The following is a 25,349-nucleotide window of genomic DNA, read 5'->3' on the forward strand; positions in this document are numbered from 1 at the left end:
ATTTTCCAGTGGGTTTTCCGTTGAGACAGTGGTAAGTTTACGGACTTACAACGCTAAACTCGAGGGTTCGATTCCCCCTCTGTGGACACAGCAGATAGTCCAATGTGGCTTTGCTCTAGAAAAAACACATCTTCCAGTGGAACAGCGGTACGTCTGCGGACTTACAATGCTAGAAACTAGGTTTCGATGCCCGTCGAGGGCACAGCACAAATAGCCCATTGTGTTTAAATAAAAACAAACAAAAACCTTATTTCAGAAAAAAATAATTAAAGTTTTATTCCAGTCTCCAGGCAACAATCTAAGCACGTTGCTGTTGAACTGACGTTTAAAATAAAAATGTAAGAATGGTGAATAGAATGTTACGTTTTGGATCGGCATATTCCAGTCGTTAGGGCACCAGGATCGCAACCTATGGGTCACGGGGTAGAATCCCCTCACCGAACATGTTCGTTCTTTCAACCGAGAAGAAGTCATAGTGTGACGGTGAATCCAACTATCCGTTATTAAAATGATAACCCGAAAGTTGGCGGTGGATGGTTTTTGACTAGCTTCCTTCCCTCTAGTGTGTGACTTTAAAATTAGGAAGAGCTAGCACAAACATCCCTGGAAGAAGTTTGAATAAATAAACAAGTAACGAACTCTAGCATTGATGTGGAGAACTGGATATTGACGGATCCCCTACACATTCAAGCAAAACGTACATACCCAGCGAGCCATTTTATCTGGATCGTGTTCTTGGAACACCATATTTTAGTAAAACTCAACCAAATATTCAAATACGCATTTTTTAGCCTGTATTGCATCGTATCCCACTGCAACAAAACTCTGTCGTATTTCTTGAGTTAGGCCCGGCGTGGTCAGGTGGGTCAGGGCGTTCGAATCGTCATCTGAAGGTCGTCGGTTCGAATCCCCGTCGCACCAAACATTCTCGCCCTTTCAGCCGTGGGGGGCGTTATAATTTAACGGCCAATCCTACTATTCGTTGGTAAAAGAGTTGGCGGTGGGTGGTGATGACTAGCTGCCTTTCCTCTAGTCTTACAATGCTAACTCAGGGACGTCTTGTGCAGATTGCCCTCGTGTAGCATTGGGCCAATTTCAAAAACAAAACAAACAATTTCTTGAGTTTTACAACTGTTTTATTTTTATTCTACCAGTTGTAATAAACAAGTTTTTATTAAATCTCGTAATCATGTATTTGGTGAAAACGTTTTCAAATCGCACCAGACAGTTGTGATCAAGGCGTTGTTTATATCAGCAACTGCAAAGTGTAACCATTTTCATTTTTCCCTTTAAAGTCATCCACCAATTAAAATTAGAGTTTAATAGCACACACACTACAAATATTAAATGTCTGTGTGTGTATGTGTGATTAGAAATGTTGCAAAAATTACTAGGAACAAATCTTGAGGACATAATAGTGGTTTTATTTCGTGCGTTTTAAAGCTATATTGGTAAAGTTTGTTCTGGTACTAATAACTCCAACCTGATTCAATTAGTAACTAGTGCTTTAAAACGCCTGAAACAGTTTCATCCGTACATTGTAGGGAACATGATTGTTGTATCATTACTAATCAGAAGATCACGTGACGAGTTAACACGTAACAGGTTTTTTATAACGTATTGACACCATATCTTTTTCATTTTAAAGGCTTGTGAAGGTCACCTTGGCTTTTAAAAGGTTAAAGAGTTCAAAGTGAATCATCTCGTGCCTCTTTAGGTTTTCCTTTGAGGTAATTGCAAATGGGGTCTCATTATAAGTGTGAAATAATAGTATACTAACACTTCCATGTCTAATGTGGAAACGAAGACATTGATAACTGGATTATATATGTTCAGCTCTCCATTGGCTCAGAGGGGAAATTTGAAGGATTATAACACTAAAAACCGGTTTCTGATATCCGTGATGAGGTCTCTGTCTTGGTCAAGATAAAACCCTTTCCTCTGTACCATTATGTGAGATCTGATAACGATAGGTTTGTGGATGCGTTTAGCGTGTCTGATGTTATTGTTTATCCGATAAACTCGGTTAGTCACGTGCCTGCAAAACTTCTGAGAAGATAGAAGGTTTCAGACGTTTCTCGAAAATTAATCTGTTTTCCAGTTCATGTTAAAGAAAGCCCTTCTAACCAAACACTGAAGAAATCTCGCCAATATTTCAACCTGTGCGTATAGCGAAGCACAAAAGATATAAACTAATAAAGTTGCGGTTGGTCCCAAAATATGAAATATGGAAAAATATCCTTCCTTCTGATTACAATGTTTGAAAGGGCGCACTTTTTTTTAGACGTAGTGTAACAATAGTTTTAGTAGGACAGTGTTTTGTTTTCAATTTCGCGCAAAGCTACACGAGGGCTATCTGTGCTAGCCGTCCCTAATTTAGCAGAGAGAAGGCAGCTAGTCATCACCACCAATCGCCAACTCTTGGGCTACTCTTTTACCAACGAATAGTGGGATTCACTGTCACATTATAACACTCCCGTGGCTGATTGGTGCGACGAGGATTCGCACTCGCGACCCTCAGATTACAAGTCGAACACCTTAACCCACATGGCCTTGCCGGGCCTAATGTATTTTATCTTATAGCAAAGCCACATCGGGCTATCTGTTGAGTTTACTGAGTGGAATCGAGCCCTGATCTTAGCGTTGTAAATCCGTAGACTTACCGCTATACCAGTGGGAAACAGGACAGAGCGAAGAAGGTGAGTGGAATATGTCTTCATATAAAACAACTTTAGTGTGATACCAGATGTCGATATATATAAATCCTTCGCGATGTCAGATGTTCTGATTTGAAGATAAGCTATAGCCCAACACAACCTGCTTAAACGTTTTTTTTTTGCGTTGTTTTTGGGGAGGGTTTAAGAAAAAACTAAACCACGTGCTCACATGCTGCAAACGGATCGGTTAAGATGAAAGTTCTTTGTACTTTACAAAACGTTCCCGGATGTCCTTCTAACTGTCAAGGTCAGAGTTATGAAGCGTGCACTTTAGATGCATAAAATGACTCAGGGATAAGACTTTCGTAACACCAGAATGCAGTTCTTTTCGAAATTTATCTTCGACGATTGAGGAAGGCGGAGCTGTCTTCAGGTGGGACAACTTTCTGGACAAAAAAAAAACTTATCTGCTGGCGAGTTTAATCCGGAATCTTGAATTCTCGTGCGTTGTTTATTCTAGGTCACACAAAACTCCCGCCTTCAAATTAAAAATAAACTCCGATATCTATTTTGCGGTGTCGTTTAGACATTTCAAGTCCAGAAATTTATTTACTAACGCTTAAAAAACGTTAATTAGGGACGTGCGTTAACGAAAAGTGAATTTATAAGCACGTTATTGCTTACGTGGAACAACTCACCACTGTGGATCTGATATCTATGGTTGGCGTCCCGTTGTGGCAGAAAATAAAAAACGTCTTCCGCAACTTGGTATCGCGGGTACTATGACGTAATGTGTTTTTCTTTTTCCAGCGCTTTCGAATTGTTCAGAATCCATAATATATTTTATTTTCCCTAATTTAGCATTGTAAGACTAGAGGGAAGGCAGCTGGTCATCACTACCCACCGCCAACTCTTGCGCTACTCTTTATCAACGAATAGTGGGATTGACCGTCACATTATAACGTCCCTAAGGGTGAAAGTACGAGTATGTTTGGTGTGACCGGGATTTTATAAAACGCTCGAGTTTTAGATCTCGTGTGAAAACTGCTACGACTTTTGTATGTAATCCTGTGTGTTAGCTTTTAACCATAAAGGTACCTGGAATCAATTCTTGTAGTACTAAGGAATTATTTTCAGTTTAAATGTATAAGACAAGATGTTGTGAGGACTTAGAAAGTCAAAGAATAAGACGGAATACGGAACAGAAAAACTGTGGACTTTCTTGATTGAAGTAGTTTTGTTTCTGAGAAATTTAAATGCGTATTTCATTAAGGTGTTGTCATTATTTTGTTATAGTTATCGCGTATATTCCTGTTTGTTTTGTTTTGTGTTTGAAACAGAAATAGCTCTAATTATTTTTTACTACATATTTTATTCACTAACTTGACCAAAGCTCTTTTTCATTTTTTTCTCGTTAATGACTGCTTCTCTTTACTTACATGTATATATTGATAAATTTCTCGGAAACTTAAAGAAGAAAATACAAAACCATAAATAAAGTCGATGATAGTGCCATCTCACGGTATAAAGAAAAAGAAATAATAGCTTTGTTTTCTAATTTTCTGAGAGTCCCTCCTGCGGGACACCAGTAACCATACTGACTTACAAAAGTCAAAATAGAGAGTTGTTGTTGTTTTGAATTAAGCACAAAGCTACACAATGGGCTATCTGTGCTCTGCCCACCAAGGGTATCGAGAAACCCGGTTTTTAGGGTTGTAAGTCCGCAGACCAACCGCTAAGCCACTGGGGGGGGGGCAAATAGGGAGTTAAATCTTTTACGGAGAATACGGTAGATGGAGTGATGTAGCTGGCTTTACTATAAAACAAACAAAAACTCAAAGAAAATTTTAACATGGCTTTTTTGCTTAAAAACAAGTAAAGTTTTCCAAGCGATTTTTGTTTTGTTAATCAAAATTTCAGGTAATAAAAATTAAATATTAATTTCCGCAAATGTCATTTTGGTACGTAGAAATACCAAGAAAAATAAACTTCGATTTCTTGTTAATTTTAGTTATAACGAACAAATATAACTCAACAAATATTTCATTTTTCTTGATCTCTGTCAACTGTAGAAAATGGTGGGAAAAGGAACGTGAACGTAGCGAACGAAAGAGAAACAGCGCCACCAAGTGAGACAAGTGATTTTATCCGTGCGATAAAAGGTAAGTACACATAACTTTGGATTGAGCGTTGGCTAGTAGTTAACGTGCTCCAGTAATGAATCCGAAAATTCTCGATTTGCGACCAATTGCCCCCAAAATGCGCTCCGCACATTGGATCGATAGATCACATACAAAAGTAACAATTAAATTTCACTACTAGGTCAGAGAATAGTAGCTTAAGTGTTGGCGGTGGGTACTTTTGAGTAGCTTCCTTCGCTCTAAGATTTTCAGTTTAAAATTAGGGATGGATATACATAGCCAGGCCTTTATTAGGCTCTAAGTTAAAGTTCTGTAACAAATATGTTAACCACGTGGCTATTCCATTGTAAAGCTATAGCTGGTTTTCCACTGTAAGCTCACGAAATGTATTTAGTGTAACGGGTGTATTGGGAATTTCATCTTACAATCTTTGTAGAATATTGTTGTTGGCTCCAGTAACCTTGTAGTTTAATGGAGACAATTTGTGTACTATAAACAGGAAACATGTAATAAGGAGTAATGCTGTGTGTACGTATCTTATAGTATAACCATATCGGGCTATCTTCTGTGGCCATCGAGGGGGAATCGAATCTCTGATTTATCTTTCAGACTTTTCTAAAGATTATTTATTTGTGTTTTTAACAGGCTTACTAAACACATCTTAAATAAAACAAAGTGCAGTTAATAGTTAACATATATCAGTGTCACTGCTATTTTAACAAGATATTTGTGTCTTAAGTGGGACTCCTGATGCAAAAGAATCAGGTTTCGAAACCAGTGGTGAGTATGACATATTTTGTAGCTCTGCGTTAAACAAAAACAAACAAACACAGTGGTCAAAAGATTTATTAGTGTTAAGTGTTATAGGGCAGGAAAGCCCATGTATCAGATATGGACACAACAAAACTAATAATAACTAATTCAGTCTGTTTTGTCTCTAAATTAGAACATAAACAGCTCGCGGTAGGTTCATGTGACAAACAAGATTTCGTAGCTAAAAGATTTAAGCCTGGCTGGAAAAACAGGTTACAAGGCTACTCTCCTTCTGAGACAACTTTGTAAGACAGTTTTTATGATGTATCCTCTAATAATCTGTGCTCATGAGCAAAGGCACTGTAAGTGTTCATTTTGTTTCAAGTTACCAGTTATAGTGTTTCTAAAGAAACAAGCAACTACCAAAGTAATAACTTCAACAAAATAAATAAAACAAGCAGGAAACCAATAAACTGATTTACTTCCCTTAAGTACCATACAAAATCTCAGAGCCATGATGTAGTTAGATTATTTGAAGGCATGTAACCAGTGGGATTTCTAATATAATAACTGAAAGTTTAGAAATTTACAATTGATACAGAAAAGAAAGAGAACTCTACAGTAAATAGATTGCAACAAAGAAAGTAATTCCAGGTTTCAGATAATATGTTTTGATTTTGTTAGCTTTAGAAATTTAAAAGTTGTAAAGCAGAAATTATAGTAGCTAAATGTTACAATTTTTGATAAGACTAACCTTAAAACTTCACTGTTCTCAAACTATTTGAGTTTAAAAATAAGCAACAGACATGTACAAAGACCAGATATTTTCAGCTGTGTTTTCTGAATAGATAGGAAGTTGAAATTTTTCTTCTCTGAAATAAAATTTTCAATTGGAGGATCTATATAAATGTATGAATGACAGTCTGAATGTTTTTCTGTTACTTTATTGAAAATAATTGTCAATAAGATATTTGAAGAAACAAAATTATGAAACTAAACTTTGCAGTACAATTTCTTTGATTAAAAATATATGTAAAAACAGCTTGTTTTGGTTTTTCTCAACCCAAACAAGCCACTTTTACATATAAATTTTTCTCTACAAGTGGGTTTTCTTGACATCACTGACTATAATTTCTTTGATTGTTAGTAATTATTGGAGGAGGAAGATCAGAAATGATTTCTAAAAGTGTTAATAAAATGTATATAAAAAATTAAAAATTTGAGCATTTCTTTTGTAGTTTATATTGTATCTGTTTAGAGGGAGAAGCCGGGTAATGTTTGAAAACTTGAGGTAGGCATGTAGCTCTCTTTATAATCATGAGGTCCTGTGTAAGTAAGTAGTAACACAAAAAGTAATTTAGAATGTATAAGAGTGATATTCAAATGCAAGTAATAAAGTAATACCACCCTAACCAACAATTTTATGGAATTACAAGAGAATGATTGTCACATGCGTTTAAAAAAATTAATGTTATGTAGTAGTTAGTCTTTGAAATTCTTAAAACTGTTTAACACCTTAAAACTTCCCCTTGTGGAGACTGCCAAATAAAACTGATGGTCGAAAGATTTTGAGATGCTTGTTAAAATGTTCTGGGATATTTGTAATCAGTATGATATTATGGTCAGGGTCGTGTAATTCTGTGATAAAATACTTAAGTCCTGTCTGTTGACTTGAAGTTCCCTTGCATATTTGGTCTGGCATGGCCAGGTGGTTAAGGCACTCAACTCATAACACGAGAGTCGCGGGTTTGAATCCCCGTCACACCAAACATGCTCACCCTTTCAGTCATGTGGTTGTTATAATGTAACAGTCAATCCCACTATTTGTTGGTAAAATAGTAACGCAAGAGTTAGCAGTGGGTGGTGATGACTAGCTGCCTTCTATCTAGTCTTGCACTGCTAAATTAGGACTGCTACTTCAGATAGCCCTCATGTAACTTTGCACAAAATTCAAAACAAACACACAATTTATGCATATTTACTCTTATTTAAAAGAACTTTGTAACTTTGAACAGTGACATACTGGAAAAAAAACCTGTTTTGTTTATTGCTAGTAAATTTTGTTATTTTCATGCCATTGAAAAATAATTTTGTTTCTCTCTTCTTCTTTGTTTATTTTTCAGAGGTTTGTAAAGAAAATCAAGGAACAATCTTTGTCACGTTGCCGAGTATCTAGGAGAAGAAAACAAAGTAGTACTAGTCAGGAAGATTCAGAATTAAGTGAAGGTGTAGTACTAGTCAGGAAGATTCAGAATTAAGTGAAGGTGTAGTACTAGTCAGGAAGATTCAGAATTCAGAATTCTCTGTTGGAGAAAAACTAGTGTAGATGATAACATTTGGAAAGTCTTCCACCTCTCGTCTTCAATTATTAATGTAGTCAGGAATATTCAGAATTAAGTGAAGGTGTAGTACTAGTCAGGAAGATTCAGAATTAAGTGAAGGTGTAGTACTAGTCAGGAAGATTCAGAATTAAGTGAAGGTGTTAACATTATTTTAATTTAACTACTACATGAAATAAAAGTAGATAACTACCAGTTCTGTAGTGCCTCACTGGTACAGCAGTAACTCTACAGATTTACAATGTTAAAATTAGTGATTCAATTCCCCTCGGTGGACTCAGCAGATAGCCCAATGTGGCTTTGCTGTGAGAAAAACACATGCGCTATATCAATTAGTAAAAGGTTAAAAGATTCTTACCCAATATAGTTATCATAGAAAACTTTAATTCAACATTTTCTAACTCAAAAATACTTTATAATTGGTTATTTTATCATTTTGTAACATTTTTTTAGTAAAAATTGGAAAGAAAATTTAAAAAATGTAAACACTTGTTTGCATACAGCTTTGAGGGGAATCTCTTGTAAATGGTGCAACTTTAAATTATTTTCAAATTTTCATTCCATCCCAAAACATTGGTTTATAGATAAATAAACTATCATACTTTAACTACATAATTAAACATTTTCTGTTTCTTTCCTTATTTTTATTATTACAGTTTTTCAATTCCACCCTTTTATAATGTCACAGCATGTAGTCTGAACTACAATGAAGAAAAGCATAAAGAATATAGCTACAAATAAGGTTTGAATGCCATTAGATGGAGCATATTATAAACTGTTTTCATCAGTGTGAAGCAAGTAAAATATTTAAGCAGAGGTCCTCAGAGATGAACAGAGGAATCTTGTGAAAAGTTTAGTAAACATAAAACTAAACTAGAGATCTGATACTTTTATTTTTAGTTTCTTTAGGTGTGTTTCTCATTGTTAAAAGGTGTTTTTTGTATTAAATTATATCTGTTTGAAAGCTATGAAAAGTTTCTCTTACAACCAGACATTAGTTAAATTTAGAGGGTAGTGAAGGTAACACCAATATATTATTTTGATTCAAATCCTTATTTATTTTGTTAGGCTTATTGTATGTAAATAACACAAGTAAAATAACTTGATGAAACTTACATGAATAGATGGCAACTGCCTGTTGGAGAAAAACAAGTGTAGATGATAACATTTGGAAGGTCTTCCACCTCTCGTCTTCAAGTGGAAGACTTCAAAATGTCATCCTCTACACTTGTGATTTTACAGCAGTTATCGTCCATTCAACTAAGTCTCATCACGAATACTCTGTTTAAACAAACAATCAAAGAATAGTAAAACAATGTGTTATTTTGTGAAGATAGATTGGTCAAGTCTAAGAATATGGTTAGCAAACATATTTTTAACTACTCTGACCACTGTGGTGGTGATACCTTTGTTAAAGTTCATGATGGTAGGTTATGAATAAATCTTTGTAACAGAAAGAGCCAGAAAATTTGAAAAGTATTAATTACTGAAGAAGGTATACAACAAATCTCAATAAAAAATGTATTTATTTTCATTATGATTGAATATTCATATCTTTTATCGGGCTTGCAAAACTGTGTCAATAAAGCACCAACTATCTGTACAAATGTAGCTGTTCTGTTTTCACAGTTTTCAGAAAATATTTACAGGGTCATCACTGTGACCAGTTGTACTTGGGCACAGTTTATAATTTGTCTAATTAGCTCTTCTGAGTCATTAGGTTTAAATGTTTGTACTTTAACACAGATGTGACACCATTTAAGAACTTTCATGAAATTGTATTTTGTAAACATGAAAATGTAATTATATAAAGCTGTAGGTTTGAATTTGGGTATTTGTCTGTAGTTTGCACTAAATACTATGTAAGTGATTTGGAAGTCAAGATAATGAAATTTCATATCCAGAAGTACTTAAAATATTATAATTGTAAATTATTCATAGTGAAATGGTAAAACACCCTTTATGTTAAAAATGTAAAACTGTGACAGTTATGCTGTACAACATGGTGATTAAATGCTAACAAAGCTTTGTGGAAACTTAACGATAACCACGATGTCACATTACATTTCCCAGATAAATATTCTTCAAGATTTTAATACATTTCACCATTTCAACTTGTGACTGGTTAGATATCTCACAATAATGTTAATATGATATTTTTATTTTAAAAAAATTTCAGGATTGGTAATTTTCAATTTTGTTTGTATAAAATGCATCTTTACTATAAAAATATTGTCTGGTCATTAGTAACTTTAGTGACACAGATTTTATCGTATCATTATTATTTATCTCAGATGCATTGCATGGTATTTTTAAATATTGTAAGTATATATTTTAAAGTGTCTAACAGATTGTATTATTTCTGTATAAAATTGTTCAATATTATTACATTCTTTATGACAGAGACTTTTTTACTTTGAAAATAATTTATGTTTTGCAATAGATTATGTCAAACAACCTCATGTTGGATTAAAGTTATTAATGGTATTTATCAAGTTTTGGACTTCATCATAACGATGACCAGAACAGTTTAAAACAGTTCCAATTTATCTTCTTCATTTTTATGACTTCTAATCGATCAGATATTATTATTTCTTTGTTTTTTCTTGTCACATTTTTGAGGTTTATTTCAGTAATAACTTTATATTTTTCATTTATCTTTTTGTTATGGATATTTAAATATAAAACTTTGTAATTTCTCAAATGTGTGTCAAAATTCTTTATCATGTAAATTAGGGTTTCCCAGAATGGTTGATATTGATCCCCTTGGTTTGGTGAGACTGTAAAGGGGTGAATGAGGACTCAAGTGTTGATAGGAGGACAGAAATAACTCCTGTGCTAAAGTTGGACTATGCATCTAACTGCTCTATGACTCTCCAAGTTTGTATGTCGTTAAAACTGCAATTAGTCATGTAAATGGTTGGACTTCTGAAGAGACAGAGAAATAGGTATAATGTTAGAAACTTCAGGGACTTGAGACTCAAACTCTGAACCCTACAGTCCGATATTCATCAGGCAACTTTTAGAGAAAACCTCATTCTTTTTTCACATTTTATATTTTCTAATGATTGCATCGTAAAAGTTGATTATATTTTGAAGTTTCACTTCTAATTTATGTTCTAATAATTTGAGAATCAGTGATCGCTTTATAAATTTGTAAAGGGGTCAGCATCTCAAAAGGCTTTAGGAAATCCTGATATTATTTTGGTACATTTAGGTGTATGGTATACGATGTACTTGTGCTGTTTATGACCTCCAAGTTCTCATCATTCATGTTCTATGTAAAGTATAAAATCAGTGGCCTTTTTTAATCATTTCAAACCAGTTCATGTGTTTGGTCGAATAAATGTACGACAAAAAATTTGTCATTATCAATTGGTAACTAATTTCTGTGTGTTATGAAAACAATGATTCAGGTCATTCTGAGTCAGACTTAGAAGAACAGCAGTGACACAGCTAGTTGCACCAGTGGTAGTATAACTGAGCATGGAGTCGAAGAAGAAGAGTTGAGTGACTACGGTGAGCACAGTGGACTTAGTGTTGAGAGTGTCACGAGCACTGCTGTTGACTGCAATGGAGGACCAGAAGAAAATTTGACTAGTAATAAGGCAGTTCTGCAAAACGGACTTGATTGTATTAGCAAAAGGTAATAATTGTTAGCATTGGCAAAAATATACAGTTTCTGAATGAAGGTACACAAATTCTTGAATGGCTATAAGTAGGCAAACTATGGCAGCAAGCGTGATAGTTAAGTTTTCCTAAGACCAAGTTCCGTAGCTCTTAGCCATATTCAGTTGTATAAATGATAATTTATAGAACTGGAAAATTAACTTGATTAATCAATATAATCAATTACCTATGAGTATTTATAAATTATGCCATATAAAATAATTCATTAATTGAGTTACTGTAAAATCAGTTGGTGTTGCAAAAGTAATCAACTGATGAAATTAGTCTTTCTTATTTATTACTGTTTTCAGTTATTCCAACTGTCCAAGTCTCATGTTATTATTAAATTCCACTAATTGTAGTTTAGTTGTATTTTTTATAGTTTACTGAAAACTGTAGCTGTTACTGTAAACAGCTACTGAGTTTTGATGTAGGCTTCATATGGTGGTAATTCATTATTTTGATTTTGTGATAATTAAATAGTTTTTTTTTCAAATTGAACACTGATAATTACATCTTTCATCTGAGGTATGCAAGTCTAAAGAGAGAGGAAATTTATTTAAAATTAAAATATTTAATTATCAGAACTCAGTAGTCTTGAAAACAGATATTTTAAATTACAAGAACATTTCTCTGTGTCTGTAGCACCATATCAGTATCACTAGAAGATAAAGATAATACAGAGAATGAACACTTATCAAATGGAGATGTACAGAGTAAATCTGAGGGAAGTAACTCTGTTTCTGGAATAGTGACTCTTCAGTAAGTTTTATTTCTGATTATACTATGTAACATAAATTTTGTTCCTGGACAGTATGTGTTATTTCTTCATTGCTTATGTTGTAAAAGTACAGAAAATGACTATTATTCCCTTTGAACTTTGCTTTTGTGACCTGGATAATGAAATTAACCTATTTTCTATGTAAAATGGGCCCATTTGCACATTTTCATTTACATAAGGTCTGAATGAAACAACATATGAATCAAGATTTATGTGTATTTATACTAAATTTATATCAGAATGAACAAAAATGTTTAGAAGTGAGTAGATTTTCAAGATTTGTGACTGTAATATAAATAACTTTCACGTATCAGCCCCCAAATATAGTCTCCCATTGTGTTTTTGTTATATGCTCCCAGGTCACAAAAGCAAAGTTTGAAGAGAAAATTAGGTCTTTTCCATTTACTTTAGGCACAAGCAATTGGGAAATAACACTTTTTGCCCAGGAACAAGAAAAAGTAAAAATTTTGTTACGTAGTGTTATTTTATGCTCAGATTGATAAAAATAAGTGTCTGGTATTTCAGTTTTAAACTCTTTAGTTTTGTATAATATTTTAATATGATGAATGTTTTGTCAGTCTTTGATATAGCCAACACCAAAATATCTTTTTGTGTAATATCATTCTAAATATAGGTCTCTAGTGGAACAGGAATTGACACCCTCAGTAGTTGAAGTCATTAAAATCATCAACCAAGAAGGACTTTTGCCGGGTATCAAAGTTGTTGCTGATTGGCTAATCATCAATAGTGACATTATTGTAACTTATGGAGAGGTGATTAAAGCTGTTACTTTGTTTGTTTAAATTCTGGTATATTTATGTTAAATTGTAATTTTTTCTGGAGTGTTATTATCTTATGACAAGTTATTTTAAACTGTGGCCTTCATATATGATATCACTATTTTTGCTTCAAATAACCAATTTGTTCTAGCATTTGATTTATATAGATATGTATGACTAATTGCTATTTGCTTATTTGATATCGTATGGTAATTTTTATATGGAATCAAACTTTTGATATGCACTGCTGGCCAAAACCTTAAGGTCAGTGAACATGAAAAAATATGCATTTTGCATTGTTAGACTCAACCACTTATTTGAGTAGAGCTTCAAAAGATGAAAATAAGAAAAGGGAAAATAAAAATAAAAACCTTTTTAGCATTTAATAGGGAAAATGTGAACACTATGAAATTCGCCTAAATACTAGCTGGTCAAAAGTTTAAGACCATACAGAAACAAAGCGTTAATCGGTAAACACATAATGAAATTTAGTCATTTGTGTTCAAGCATTAGCGTTGTCAACATCTCCCACTGACATCTCCTGTGTTACAATGGATAAAAACATGGCAAAGGCTAAAAAGCTGACAGAGTTTGAACTTGGTGGAATTGTCGAGCTGTAAAACAAGATCTCTTAATGTTGCAAATTTATTAAAAGACCCTGAAAGATATGGAACGAGAATTTCAAGTGGTTGGGCCAAGAAAATTTCACCGGTGTTGAGCAGTGTTGATGCAGAATGTAGATCAAGAACAATAAGACGGCATCTGTGAGAGAAAGGCTTTGAAAACCGTAAACGTCTTCAAAGGCCATGCCTCCTTCCACACCATGAAACAGCTCAGTTAAACTTTGCTGAGAAGCACCAAACATGGGACCTAGAAAAGTGGAAGAAGGTTTTGTTCTCTGATGAGAAAAAATTTAACCTGGATGGTCCAGATGGTTTCCAACGTTACTAGCACGATAAGGATATCCTGGGGTACTTTAAAATTTAACCTGGATGGTCCAGATGGCTTCCAACGTTACTAGCACGATAAGGATATCCTGTGGTACTTTAAAATTTAACCTGGATGGTCCAGATGGCTTCCAACGTTACTAGCACGATAAGGATATCCTGGGGTACTTTCTCCTTCCAGTATTATACAGGGGCATCAAACAGCAGCTGGTTACATTGGCATGTTGGAGAGAGCATCCTTATTGACTGAAGGCCCTTACTTTTGTGAAAATGACTGGATCTTTCACAAGAACAATACTGCAATCCACAATGCCCACAGCACAAAAGACTGTTTCATGGCGAATAACGTGATTCTTTTGGACCATCCAGCGTGTTTGCCCAAACTGAACCCCATTCAAAATGTTTGGGGGTGGATAGCAAGGTCTTTGATGTGAAAGAATTAGCAAAAGTATAATATTACTACATATATATAGACAGATAGTCCAACACCTGGTAGTTGTTGTGAACTTACTGGACTGCTTTAAGTTGCTGTAAGTTTAATGCTTGGTATTTTCCGATGCTAGTCCTCCAAGTGTTCAAGGTTTTGTCTGGAATGGACCAGAATGGAAACAAACACAGCCTTTGCCAGAGGACTTTACCCTACGTGGGCTAGCCTCACTTGAGAATTTTCACCTTTAGTTGGAATTTGATACATCCTATGGACTTAGTTCGAAAGAAGAAGTTAGTAATTGTTGATTTAAGTCATATTAAATTACGTGATTTATTTGCTTACATATAATAATAAAAACTCTGAATATGCAAAAGAAGTAATCTAGTAAAAGAAGAAAACTATCACATTTTGACATAATAACCTTCTACAATATAAATATTTATCTCTGCTTAGTTTTTTGTAGTTATTTGGAATTTTTAAAAGAAGTTCTATATGTGGAATTCTGACTAACCAGTTGTTATTTCATCTAGAAACAGTTGAATATGTAGCTTTTTTTGTATTACATGGTTGATCTTTATATTATAAATAATTATTATGTTACTGTGTAGTAAATTAAACTTTATTGGATGATAAAACTTAAGTTTTGTACAAATAATTTAGTGCACTTACCCTGTCACAACTCACATTTCATCCTTCCATAACTTAGAAATAACAACATACTTTTGTTCAGGCAAATCTTTCAACATTTTTCTGCAGATGTTCTTCAGGTAAGTAGCTTAAGTGGGATGTGTGGAAGGCTGTAAGCTTACAACTAACCCTGTAAAAGTGATATATTACAACAGTCTCTCTGTGATAACTTATAGTTGTTTGGCTCTGTTTCTTTGTTGTTGTATGATTGCATAAAGGCTTCTACAAGTCATTATATGCCAGTGGTTTATGTCTATTTAATTTGTGTAACGAGAGTGATGTAAGGTTGTGGGATATAACACTGGAACATTCATTGTAACTGAACAATGTCATATATATGTTGTTACTGCCTTCATTCTGTGTAAACACAGTTACTTTTGTTACTTCAGTATCCAAACTTTTGTCATGAGAACACTGAAACTGGCCAGTTTAGATAAAATGCTTGTGTTTATTTTTTATTTTTTTGCTCTCCAGCTTTCATTAGTTCTCTTAACTTTTTTACAATCATTTTGTGTGTTGTAATAATTAATGTTTATTTACCTGTTAGATATCAGTGGATATGTATTCTGGAATATCATATTATACTACTAATATGTAGACTTTTTGAGGGAAAAAAAAAAGTTTATAAATTATTGTACATAATATTAATGAGATTGTTCAAAAGTGTTAAGTTGAATTTTGTGTTAATCTAGATTTGATTTTTCACACAAGTGTATGAGCTAAAATGCATACATAAACATTTGTTTTTTTCGCTTGTGGTGTCACTAGGTTTTTCTCCGCATACAGTGTCTTCACAATTTTGGCCAGTTATTAGCTAGGCTCCCAAAGACAGGAGTCAATTTTAACTCTGAAAAAGAATGCTTTACTGCAAGTAGCACAAAAAAAAGTTTCAGTGGAGCTGTAAGTACTGAGGCTGTAAGTTTATAACAATCTAAATGTTATTGTGTTATTGTTGTAAGCCCTGTAAGTACTGAGGCTGTAAGTTTATAACAATCTAAATGTTATTGTGTTATTGTTGTAAGCCCTGTAAGTACTGAGGCTGTAAGTTTATAACAATCTAAATGTTATTGTGTTATTGACTAGTTACTGGTGTCCATCTCTAAATGTTATTGTGTTATTGATTAGTTACTGGTGTCCATCTCTAAATGTTATTGTGTTATTGACTAGTTACTGGTGTCCATCTCTAAATGTTATTGTGTTATTGACTAGTTAGTGGTGTTTATCTCTAAATGTTATTGTGTTATTGACTAGTTACTGGTGTCCATCTCTAAATGTTATTGTGTTATTGACTAGTTACTGGTGTCCATCTCTAAATGTTGTTGTGTTATTGACTAGTTACTGGTGTCCATCTGAAAGTACTGAGGCTGTAAGTTTATAACAATCTAAATGTTATTATGTTATTGACTAGTTACTGGTGTCCATCTCTAAATGTTATTGTGTTATTGATTAGTTACTGGTGTCCATCTCTAAATGCTATTGTGTTATTGACTAGTTAGTGGTGTTTATCTCTAAATGTTATTGTGTTATTGACTAGTTACTGGCGTCCATCTCTAAATGTTATTGTGTTATTGACTAGTTACTGGTGTCCATCTCTAAATGTTATTGTGTTATTGACTAGTTACTGGTGTCCATCTCTAAATGTTATTGTGTTATTGATTAGTTACTGGTGTCCATCTCTAAATGTTATTGTGTTATTGATTAGTTACTGGTGTCCATCTCTAAATGTTATTGTGTTATTGACTAGTTACTGGTGTCCATCTCTAAATGTTATTGTGTTATTGACTAGTTAGTAGTGTTTATCTCTAAATGTTATTGTGTTATTGACTAGTTACTGGTGTCCATCTCTAAATGTTATTGTGTTATTGACTAGTTACTGGTGTCCATCTCTAAATGTTGTTGTGTTATTGACTAGTTACTGGTGTCCATCTGAAAGTACTGAGGCTGTAAGTTTATAACAATCTAAATGTTATTATGTTATTGACTAGTTACTGGTGTCCATCTCTAAATGTTATTGTGTTATTGATTAGTTACTGGTGTCCATCTCTAAATGCTATTGTGTTATTGACTAGTTAGTGGTGTTTATCTCTAAATGTTATTGTGTTATTGACTAGTTACTGGCGTCCATCTCTAAATGTTATTGTGTTATTGACTAGTTACTGGTGTCCATCTCTAAATGTTATTGTGTTATTGACTAGTTACTGGTGTCCATCTCTAAATGTTATTGTGTTATTGACTAGTTACTGGTGTCCATCTCTAAATGTTATTGTGTTATTGACTAGTTACTGGTGTCCATCTCTAAATGTTATTGTGTTATTGATTAGTTACTGGTGTTCATCTCTAAATGTTATTGTGTTATTGATTAGTTACTGGTGTCCATCTCTAAATGTTATTGTGTTATTGACTAGTTACTGGTGTCCATCTCTAAATGTTGTTGTGTTATTGACTAGTTACTGGTGTCCATCTGAAAGTACTGAGACTGTAAGTTTATAACAATCTAAATGTTATTATGTTATTGACTAGTTACTGGTGTCCATCTCTAAATGTTATTGTGTTATTGATTAGTTACTGGTGTCCATCTCTAAATGCTATTGTGTTATTGACTAGTTAGTGGTGTTTATCTCTAAATGTTATTGTGTTATTGACTAGTTACTGGCGTCCATCTCTAAATGTTATTGTGTTATTGACTAGTTACTGGTGTCCATCTCTAAATGTTATTGTGTTATTGACTAGTTACTGGTGTCCATCTCTAAATGTTATTGTGTTATTGACTAGTTACTGGTGTCCATCTCTAAATGTTATTGTGTTATTGACTAGTTACTGGTGTCCATCTCTAAATGTTATTGTGTTATTGACTAGTTACTGGTGTCCATCTCTAAATGTTATTGTGTTATTGATTAGTTACTGGTGTTCATCTCTAAATGTTATTGTGTTATTGATTAGTTACTGGTGTCCATCTCTAAATGTTATTGTGTTATTGACTAGTTACTGGTGTCCATCTCTAAATGTTGTTGTGTTATTGACTAGTTACTGGTGTCCATCTGAAAGTACTGAGACTGTAAGTTTATAACAATCTAAATGTTATTATGTTATTGACTAGTTACTGGTGTCCATCTCTAAATGTTATTGTGTTATTGATTAGTTACTGGTGTCCATCTCTAAATGCTATTGTGTTATTGACTAGTTAGTGGTGTTTATCTCTAAATGTTATTGTGTTATTGACTAGTTACTGGCGTCCATCTCTAAATGTTATTGTGTTATTGACTAGTTACTGGTGTCCATCTCTAAATGTTATTGTGTTATTGACTAGTTACTGGTGTCCATCTCTAAATGTTATTGTGTTATTGACTAGTTACTGGTGTCCATCTCTAAATGTTATTGTGTTATTGACTAGTTACTGGTGTCCATCTCTAAATGTTATTGTATTATTGACTAGTTACTGGTGTCCATCTCTAAATGTTATTGTGTTATTGACTAGTTACTGGTGTCCATCTCTAAATGTTATTGTGTTATTGACTAGTTACTGATGTCCATCTCTAAATGTTATTGTGTTATTGATTAGTTACTGGTGTCCATCTCTAAATGTTATTGTGTTATTGATTAGTTACTGGTGTCCATCTCTAAATGTTATTGTGTTATTGACTAGTTACTGGTGTCCATCTCTAAATGTTATTGTGTTATTGACTAGTTACTGGTGTCCATCTCTAAATGTTATTGTGTTATTGAGTAGTTACTGGTGTCCATCTCTAAATGTTATTGTGTTATTGACTAGTTACTGGTGTCCATCTCTAAATGTTATTGTGTTATTGACTAGTTACTGGTGTCCATCTCTAAATGTTATTGTGTTATTGACTAGTTACTGGTGTCCATCTCTAAATGTTATTGTGTTATTGACTAGTTACTGGTGTCCATCTCTAAATGTTATTGTGTTATTGACTAGTTACTGGTGTCCATCTCTAAATGTTATTGTGTTATTGACTAGTTACTGGTGTCCATCTCTAAATGTTATTGTGTTATTGACTAGTTACTGATGTCCATCTCTAAATGTTATTGTGTTATTGATTAGTTACTGGTGTCCATCTCTAAATGTTATTGTGTTATTGATTAGTTACTGGTGTCCATCTCTAAATGTTATTGTGTTATTGATTAGTTACTGGTGTCCATCTCTAAATGTTATTGTGTTATTGATTAGTTACTGGTGTCCATCTCTTTTTCATAACTGTTTCTTTGTACACTTCTCTTTTGTTCTTTTTTTCTGTTTCTGTTATAAGCATTAATGATAAACCAAAAATTTGAATTTGATGCCGAGTGAAGAAATGTGTAAATATTATGATAAGACAGTTAAAGACTAAGTGAATATTTGTTTGAAGCTTCCTGATGAAACCATAAACAACAGAAGAGTTTTGGAGAAATCAGCACATAGTTTAAGAGATATTAATATAAGCTGTTGACCTGCTGTCTTCACAATCGTCAAGCTGTAGCAGAAAGAAAACTAACACTGGAAGTTTCTGTCTGACTTGTATGCACCATTATTCCGAAAACTGAATTGTGAATTTTTTATTAACTTTAGAGAAGTATTGAATTAATTTCATACTTCTGTTTATGTCATTACACAAGAAGAAACCTTACACTAATTACTGAATGATATATATGTATATATATAAATATGTGTGTATAGTTTCTAGACAAAGATGAGACTTGTTTAGTTTAGTGCCTGGGTTTTAACAAGCAGAATAAATTACTTTGTTTTTATTTAACCTGTTAAATTTTATTCAGGTATTTGTTGTTTTCAAGAGTATTTTTAGTGCTAATCTTTTGAATTAATTATATTTCTCAGGGAGTTGAGCAACCTGTAGGTCAAAGAAAACAGATGATGCGGAACATGGCTCATCTGTGGTTGAAGGTAGGAATGTTGTGAAAAATATATTGTCATGACTCTATAGTATTATTACAAATATATGTTAACTGTCTTGTGTTGTATAAAGCATTTCAGTTTATGATGTCAATTTTTTATATATTTTTTGTTCTTGTTTGCAAATTCTACTTGACTAATATTTTAATGTTAGTGAATTTTCCTTTAGTATACAAATTTTTTAAATGATGAAACATATCAGTAATATTTTTTTGATTTATATGTCTAATATTTCACTGATATGGGTATGTGGATCTAGGCTGAAGTGAATGATTTGGAATCTAAAGTAAAAGGAGGAGGATTTCCCCCAACTTTCCCCTTATCTGATTCCTGACATTAGCTCCTTCTGTCAACATTTGGCATTGTTAAAGCAGCTGAGATTATCCAAGAGATGTGTTATTGTTGTGCCATCTGTTGGTAAGTACATTCAGTAGCACAGTTTACTTCTACTATTAGTTTTTGCTTCGTAATTAATAAATAAAACTGAAGGTTATAGATACTCTTGTTGAGTCAAGTTACTCAGCACAATATGAAAGTCAAACATAGAAAATTGTGTTATTCCCTTCTTACTCAGAGAGGTTGTTTCACTATAATTACTTCTAGAACCTTCTAAATGTGTGTTGAAAGTTTTTAATACAAATTTGTATTTCATCTGCTATTTTCTCAATTTTTAACACTATATGGGTGCTGTCTGTTTGACTGGCCTTGTAACCAATACAACAAAACATGATATCTTAATTATCCTTTCCTTCTTTTTAGGATGACTGCAGATTTCAGCAGAAATTACAATTATTTATCCTAAATGGCAACAAGCTTGTAACAGTGTGCTTCTGTTTTTAATTTTGTTGTTTTGTTTCTCTTTTATTCATGCTTCATTATAATCTATAGTAACAAAGTGCAGAGATTTTATTTTAAAAAACAATTAGGATACGTCACCCATCATCTAACAACATATATTCTTTGTGCATTCCTCAAGGCAACAAAATTCTCATTTACCTTTTTTTTTAATCTAACCTATTAAATTTTTAATTTGTACATTTTAGGACTTTTTGGTTAAAGTTTACACATCTATAAAAAAAATAACATGTTAAAGAAAAAATTCAATACTTCAGGATTGAAACCTTTTGATCTTCGAACCTAAGTTGGTTGTCCCAAAATAATTGTATAATTTTCAAATACTCATTCTGGAAATAAAGTTCAAAGAATAAAACAGAATTACTCATACTTATCTTTCTTTCTAACTTATGAAAAGGTTTAAAACATTTCATTACCTAGTGGAATACTGATATCCTTTTACTAAAATGAAACAAAGACATTACAGTCACGTAGGTCATAGAATGGCTTTTTTATTGGTTATAAATATGTAACGTTAACAAGAAAGCATGAGTAAATAAATAATTTAGAAAGAGGTCAGACATTCTTATTTTAATTTCTGGCCTGTTAGTACCTGTAATCAGAGTATCTAATTATGGAATATTGTAACATTTAAAGGGAAGAAAGAAAGCCTAAAACAAATAATTCAGAGCTAAAAGGTATTGTGTGACATGTAGAAATAAAGATTAAAAATTGACATAAATATATCCTTTTTAAACTAATTGAAACTTGAATTGCAAATTATGTATTGATGCCAAGCATTTTCACGTGCATTGACAATAAAGTTGTTTAATTGCATTTTAACTGTAACTCAGTAAAAGTTATGATGTGCACTGAACACCACTATATGACTTGCAATGTTAGAAACCTAGATAACCTTGATTGTGCGTAACCTTTATTGTTATAGTTTGTCTTTTTAGTGATTTTACTCAATTATAAAGAAATAATGTTACAAACCTTTATTTCGCCTATATACCAGTTCATGACTCTTACGTTCCAACTGAGACCCTAACGTTGGTCCAAACGAAACATTGAAACTAATGAAAATTACCAAGGAAGGTGTTGTTTGTTTGTTTTTGCCCACTGGACCTTCAAAAGTGAGTTTAATAACTATTTTCTATTTCACTAAGGAAATATAACAATAGAAAGAAATAACGAAATTAGAAGAATTGTTATTATAAAAACTGGAACTGAATTTTGTATACTTTATTATTACACTAGGTGTCGTTGCTTTATATTATGTTTATGAGTGTGTGTGTGTTTTCGTGTAGCAAATTCACATCGGGCTATCTGCTGAGTCTTAAATTTATGTATAAGGGTAACATTCAATGTCAATTATTATAATTATCTGTTCCAAAATACTGACTCGAAATTAGTATATCACACATAAATAATGTTCTAGATATTTTGAACAATAACGGTGATACCACAGTGTTATGATATAATGTGCCATTTTGTTTGAAATCTGTTTTTTTACTTCCTACTTATTACAACTAATTTAAAGTCCATAAGGCACATATCAAGTATTATTTTATCAGATATACACGACTATTGATCATTTAGCTTAAATCGTTATTGTTTAAAAACAGTAATAAAAAACGTAATAAAATGTAAAGAAGAGTTACAAGATTGTTGGAGATATTTGTTTGTAAAACACATAAAATTTAGCGCCATCTGTTATATTTATTAGTACTTACTGTTAGAATCTTAGGCTTCATGTGCCGTTTTAAACTGCTTGCCCGATCTCTTATTATACTTTAATGTGATCTTTCAAAAATATGTTTAAGCCTTTTTATACAGGCAACAATTTGGTTTATAAGAGGGTTTGAATTCATTGTGTATACACACCAACGACACGCATTTTCCTTCGGTTTCCTAAAATTCGGGTTTTGATTTTATTTTGGTGATTGATATTGACATATTAAACAAATCAAAGAAGTTGTTAAATATGATTGAATTTTGTGATGTGTTCTGATACATCATTGGTTGACGTAACGTTAAAAATTTTATAAACGTAATGTTTATGGCTAACAGAGATGACATAGTATCTGGAAGATATATTGTTTGCTGTGATGTTCCTCCTACTGTTTATTTCTAAACAAACCTACTTTCTTGTTTCCAGGACAGCATCCGGCGTGAAATTTCAACCATATATTTTACTCCAATTCTCTTCACGATTAATTATAAAACTATGATTATATGTATAACAATCTACTTTCCACTGCATCGCTGCTAGTACCTCAAAATCATTTACATAAAAACGATATAGAAGTACTCTGTTAGTAAGTTAGCGCACTAATAATATTGTTCTATTAGTTGTGGACTGTAGGTTATAACATACACAACCACAACACAAGATGAATGTTTTAAAAGATGTCATATTAAAGTAACCATTATTTATACATTACTTCACTGACAACAGAATTATTTGAAACGTTAATTTATTGTATATATTGCTTACTTTCACTTCTATATTCAGTTGTAGAAAGTTTAGCAACAAACGGAAGTTAAATAAAAATACTTTCTTTAAGAACTACAAGACCAGATCCTATATAAAAAAGCATGGTTGTGTATACATATGTCGTTTTTTCACACATGAAATCATGTTGAAATAATTAAAATACTCATTTTCAGTTGGTGTGAAATATGTAATCGTCAATAAAATTATATTGTTTTCTCATATTTTCATTAGAAACAGACAAATTCCGAAGTTTTAGCTCCTTAATTTTGTTGTAAATTATCTTACTTTAATTAAATTAAGATTTTTATCATTATAGGTTTGATTGTTTGTTTGTTTTTGTATCTTGCGCAAAGTTACATGAGGGCTATCTACGCTAGTCAACACTAATTTAGTAGTGTAAGACTAGAGAGAAGACAGCTAGTCATCACCATCCACCGCCAAATCTTGGGCTACTCTTTTATAGTCCGATTGACCATCACTTTATAACGTCCCTTTGGCTGAAAGAGCGAGCATGTTTGGTGTAACGGAAGGTTGGAACTCGTTAAAACTTAATATAACACATGATATTTCTTACTAGACAAAAGATCAAGGTATAGAACAGAAGTACTTTTGATGGAGAGTCACTGAAATAGAAAAGGACTGTTGAAACAGAGTCACGGTTTATAACAGGAACATTAAAACCAGTATATGAACCACAAATATCTCATTTATCATTTTTCAACATAAAAAATCTTGATAAATACCGTTTAACAATAAAATTGATTATATCTTCAAGATTTTCTGGTTTTTTTTTACTCAAAGTATGATTTAATTTAATAAATCCATAAAGTGCAACCTTTATTCTTTCAGAAGGTTTATATCTAACAACCAAGAACAAAGCACAACGGATCAACCAAAACACAAGGAAAGTACAGGTTAACAACATATAGTAAAACGTTAACATAAATGATGTTATAGTTTTAACAACATCACAACCAATCAGAGCGCTGCCAGTAACAGTTGACGTCAAGAATTAAACTACAGTATTCTATAGACCTGCAGTGAGATTCGGACTGAGTCAGTAGAAAGCCGTGAGAGATTATTCGTTATATCCATGTAGTACGTTTCTGTCAACTTGTCTTATGTAGTGGTGGAATAACTTTGAAACTGTTAGTGGAAATGAAGTTGTATAGTGAGGGTGTAACGTATGTACATGAATGTAACGTCAGCACTCACTATGTATATTATAATAGAGTTAATCAAAAGTTGTATAGTGAAACGTATGTACATGAATGTGTCAGCACTCAATGTATAAGTTGTATAGTGAGGTAAGGGTGTAACGTATGTACATGAATGTAACGTCAGCACTCACTATGTATATTATAATAGATAGATAAGCAGTTAGTATATCAATCAAAAGTTGTATAGTGAGGGTGAGGGTGTAACGTGTAACGTATGTACATGAATGTAACGTCAGCACACACTATGTATATTATAATAGATAAGCAGTTAGTATATCAATCAAAAGTTGTATAGTGAGGGTGTAACGTATGTACATGAATGTAACGTCAGCACACACAAAAGTATGTATATTATAATAGATAAGCAGTTAGTATATCAATCAAAAGTTGTATAGTGAGGGTGTAACGTATGTACATGAATGTAACGTCAGCACACACTATGTATATTATAATAGATAAGCAGTTAGTATATCAATCAAAAGCATGGGACACAAGTAGCTATTGTAACATTAACATAAATAAACCTGTATGTGTGATATTAAAGGCCACTACTTAGTTATTTTAACATTAGAATACATATTTCACTTGTTTTACCAAAACTATTTCTTTGTTGTTGTTTTTTTTTTTAATTTTGCACTAAGTTACTCAAGTATTATATATGTTTTAAGTGTTACTAATAATTCAATGATCGACTAGAAATAGG

At 32.7% G+C, this 25,349-nt stretch overlaps 1 protein-coding gene and 1 long non-coding RNA gene across 9 annotated transcripts; both read left to right on the plus strand.

The window, feature by feature from the left end:
- Nucleotides 1-2,654: 2,654 nt before the first annotated feature.
- Nucleotides 2,655-11,443, plus strand: LOC143242506 (uncharacterized). 8 transcript variants are annotated; one of them, XR_013022827.1, is made up of 5 exons: nt 4,829-5,578; nt 7,675-7,777; nt 7,816-7,954; nt 7,993-8,232; nt 11,307-11,443. It is a non-coding gene; the product is annotated as an uncharacterized LOC143242506 (long non-coding RNA). The 8 variants fall into 8 exon arrangements; XR_013022832.1 differs by lacking the exons at nt 4,829-5,578; nt 7,816-7,954; nt 7,993-8,232; nt 11,307-11,443 and adding exons at nt 2,655-2,699; nt 4,730-4,819; nt 10,627-10,929; XR_013022825.1 differs by having other exon boundaries at nt 7,816-8,232.
- LOC143242292 (uncharacterized) lies at nt 11,112-23,498 on the plus strand. Its single transcript, XM_076485654.1, has 9 exons — nt 11,112-11,123; nt 11,328-11,536; nt 12,205-12,321; nt 12,975-13,113; nt 15,952-16,098; nt 20,018-20,083; nt 20,352-20,509; nt 21,945-22,062; nt 23,088-23,498. The coding sequence occupies exons 1-7, from the start codon at nt 11,112-11,114 to the stop codon at nt 20,424-20,426; spliced, it is 765 nt and encodes a 254-aa protein (XP_076341769.1). The 3' UTR covers nt 20,427-20,509; nt 21,945-22,062; nt 23,088-23,498.
- Nucleotides 23,499-25,349: the final 1,851 nt, after the last annotated feature.

The sequence above is a fragment of the Tachypleus tridentatus genome, unplaced genomic scaffold (genome assembly GCF_004210375.1).
Source record: "Tachypleus tridentatus isolate NWPU-2018 unplaced genomic scaffold, ASM421037v1 Hic_cluster_2, whole genome shotgun sequence".
Taxonomy (NCBI): domain Eukaryota; kingdom Metazoa; phylum Arthropoda; class Merostomata; order Xiphosura; family Limulidae; genus Tachypleus; species Tachypleus tridentatus.

Bases quoted from the DNA above. Each gene is read 5' to 3' on its own strand.
- LOC143242292 (XM_076485654.1), top strand. The intron at 11,537-12,204 runs GTAATAATTGTT...CTGTGTCTGTAG, and splicing joins CTTGATTGTATTAGCAAAAG to CACCATATCAGTATCACTAG. The intron at 13,114-15,951 runs GTGATTAAAGCT...TGGTGTCACTAG, and splicing joins TTATTGTAACTTATGGAGAG to GTTTTTCTCCGCATACAGTG.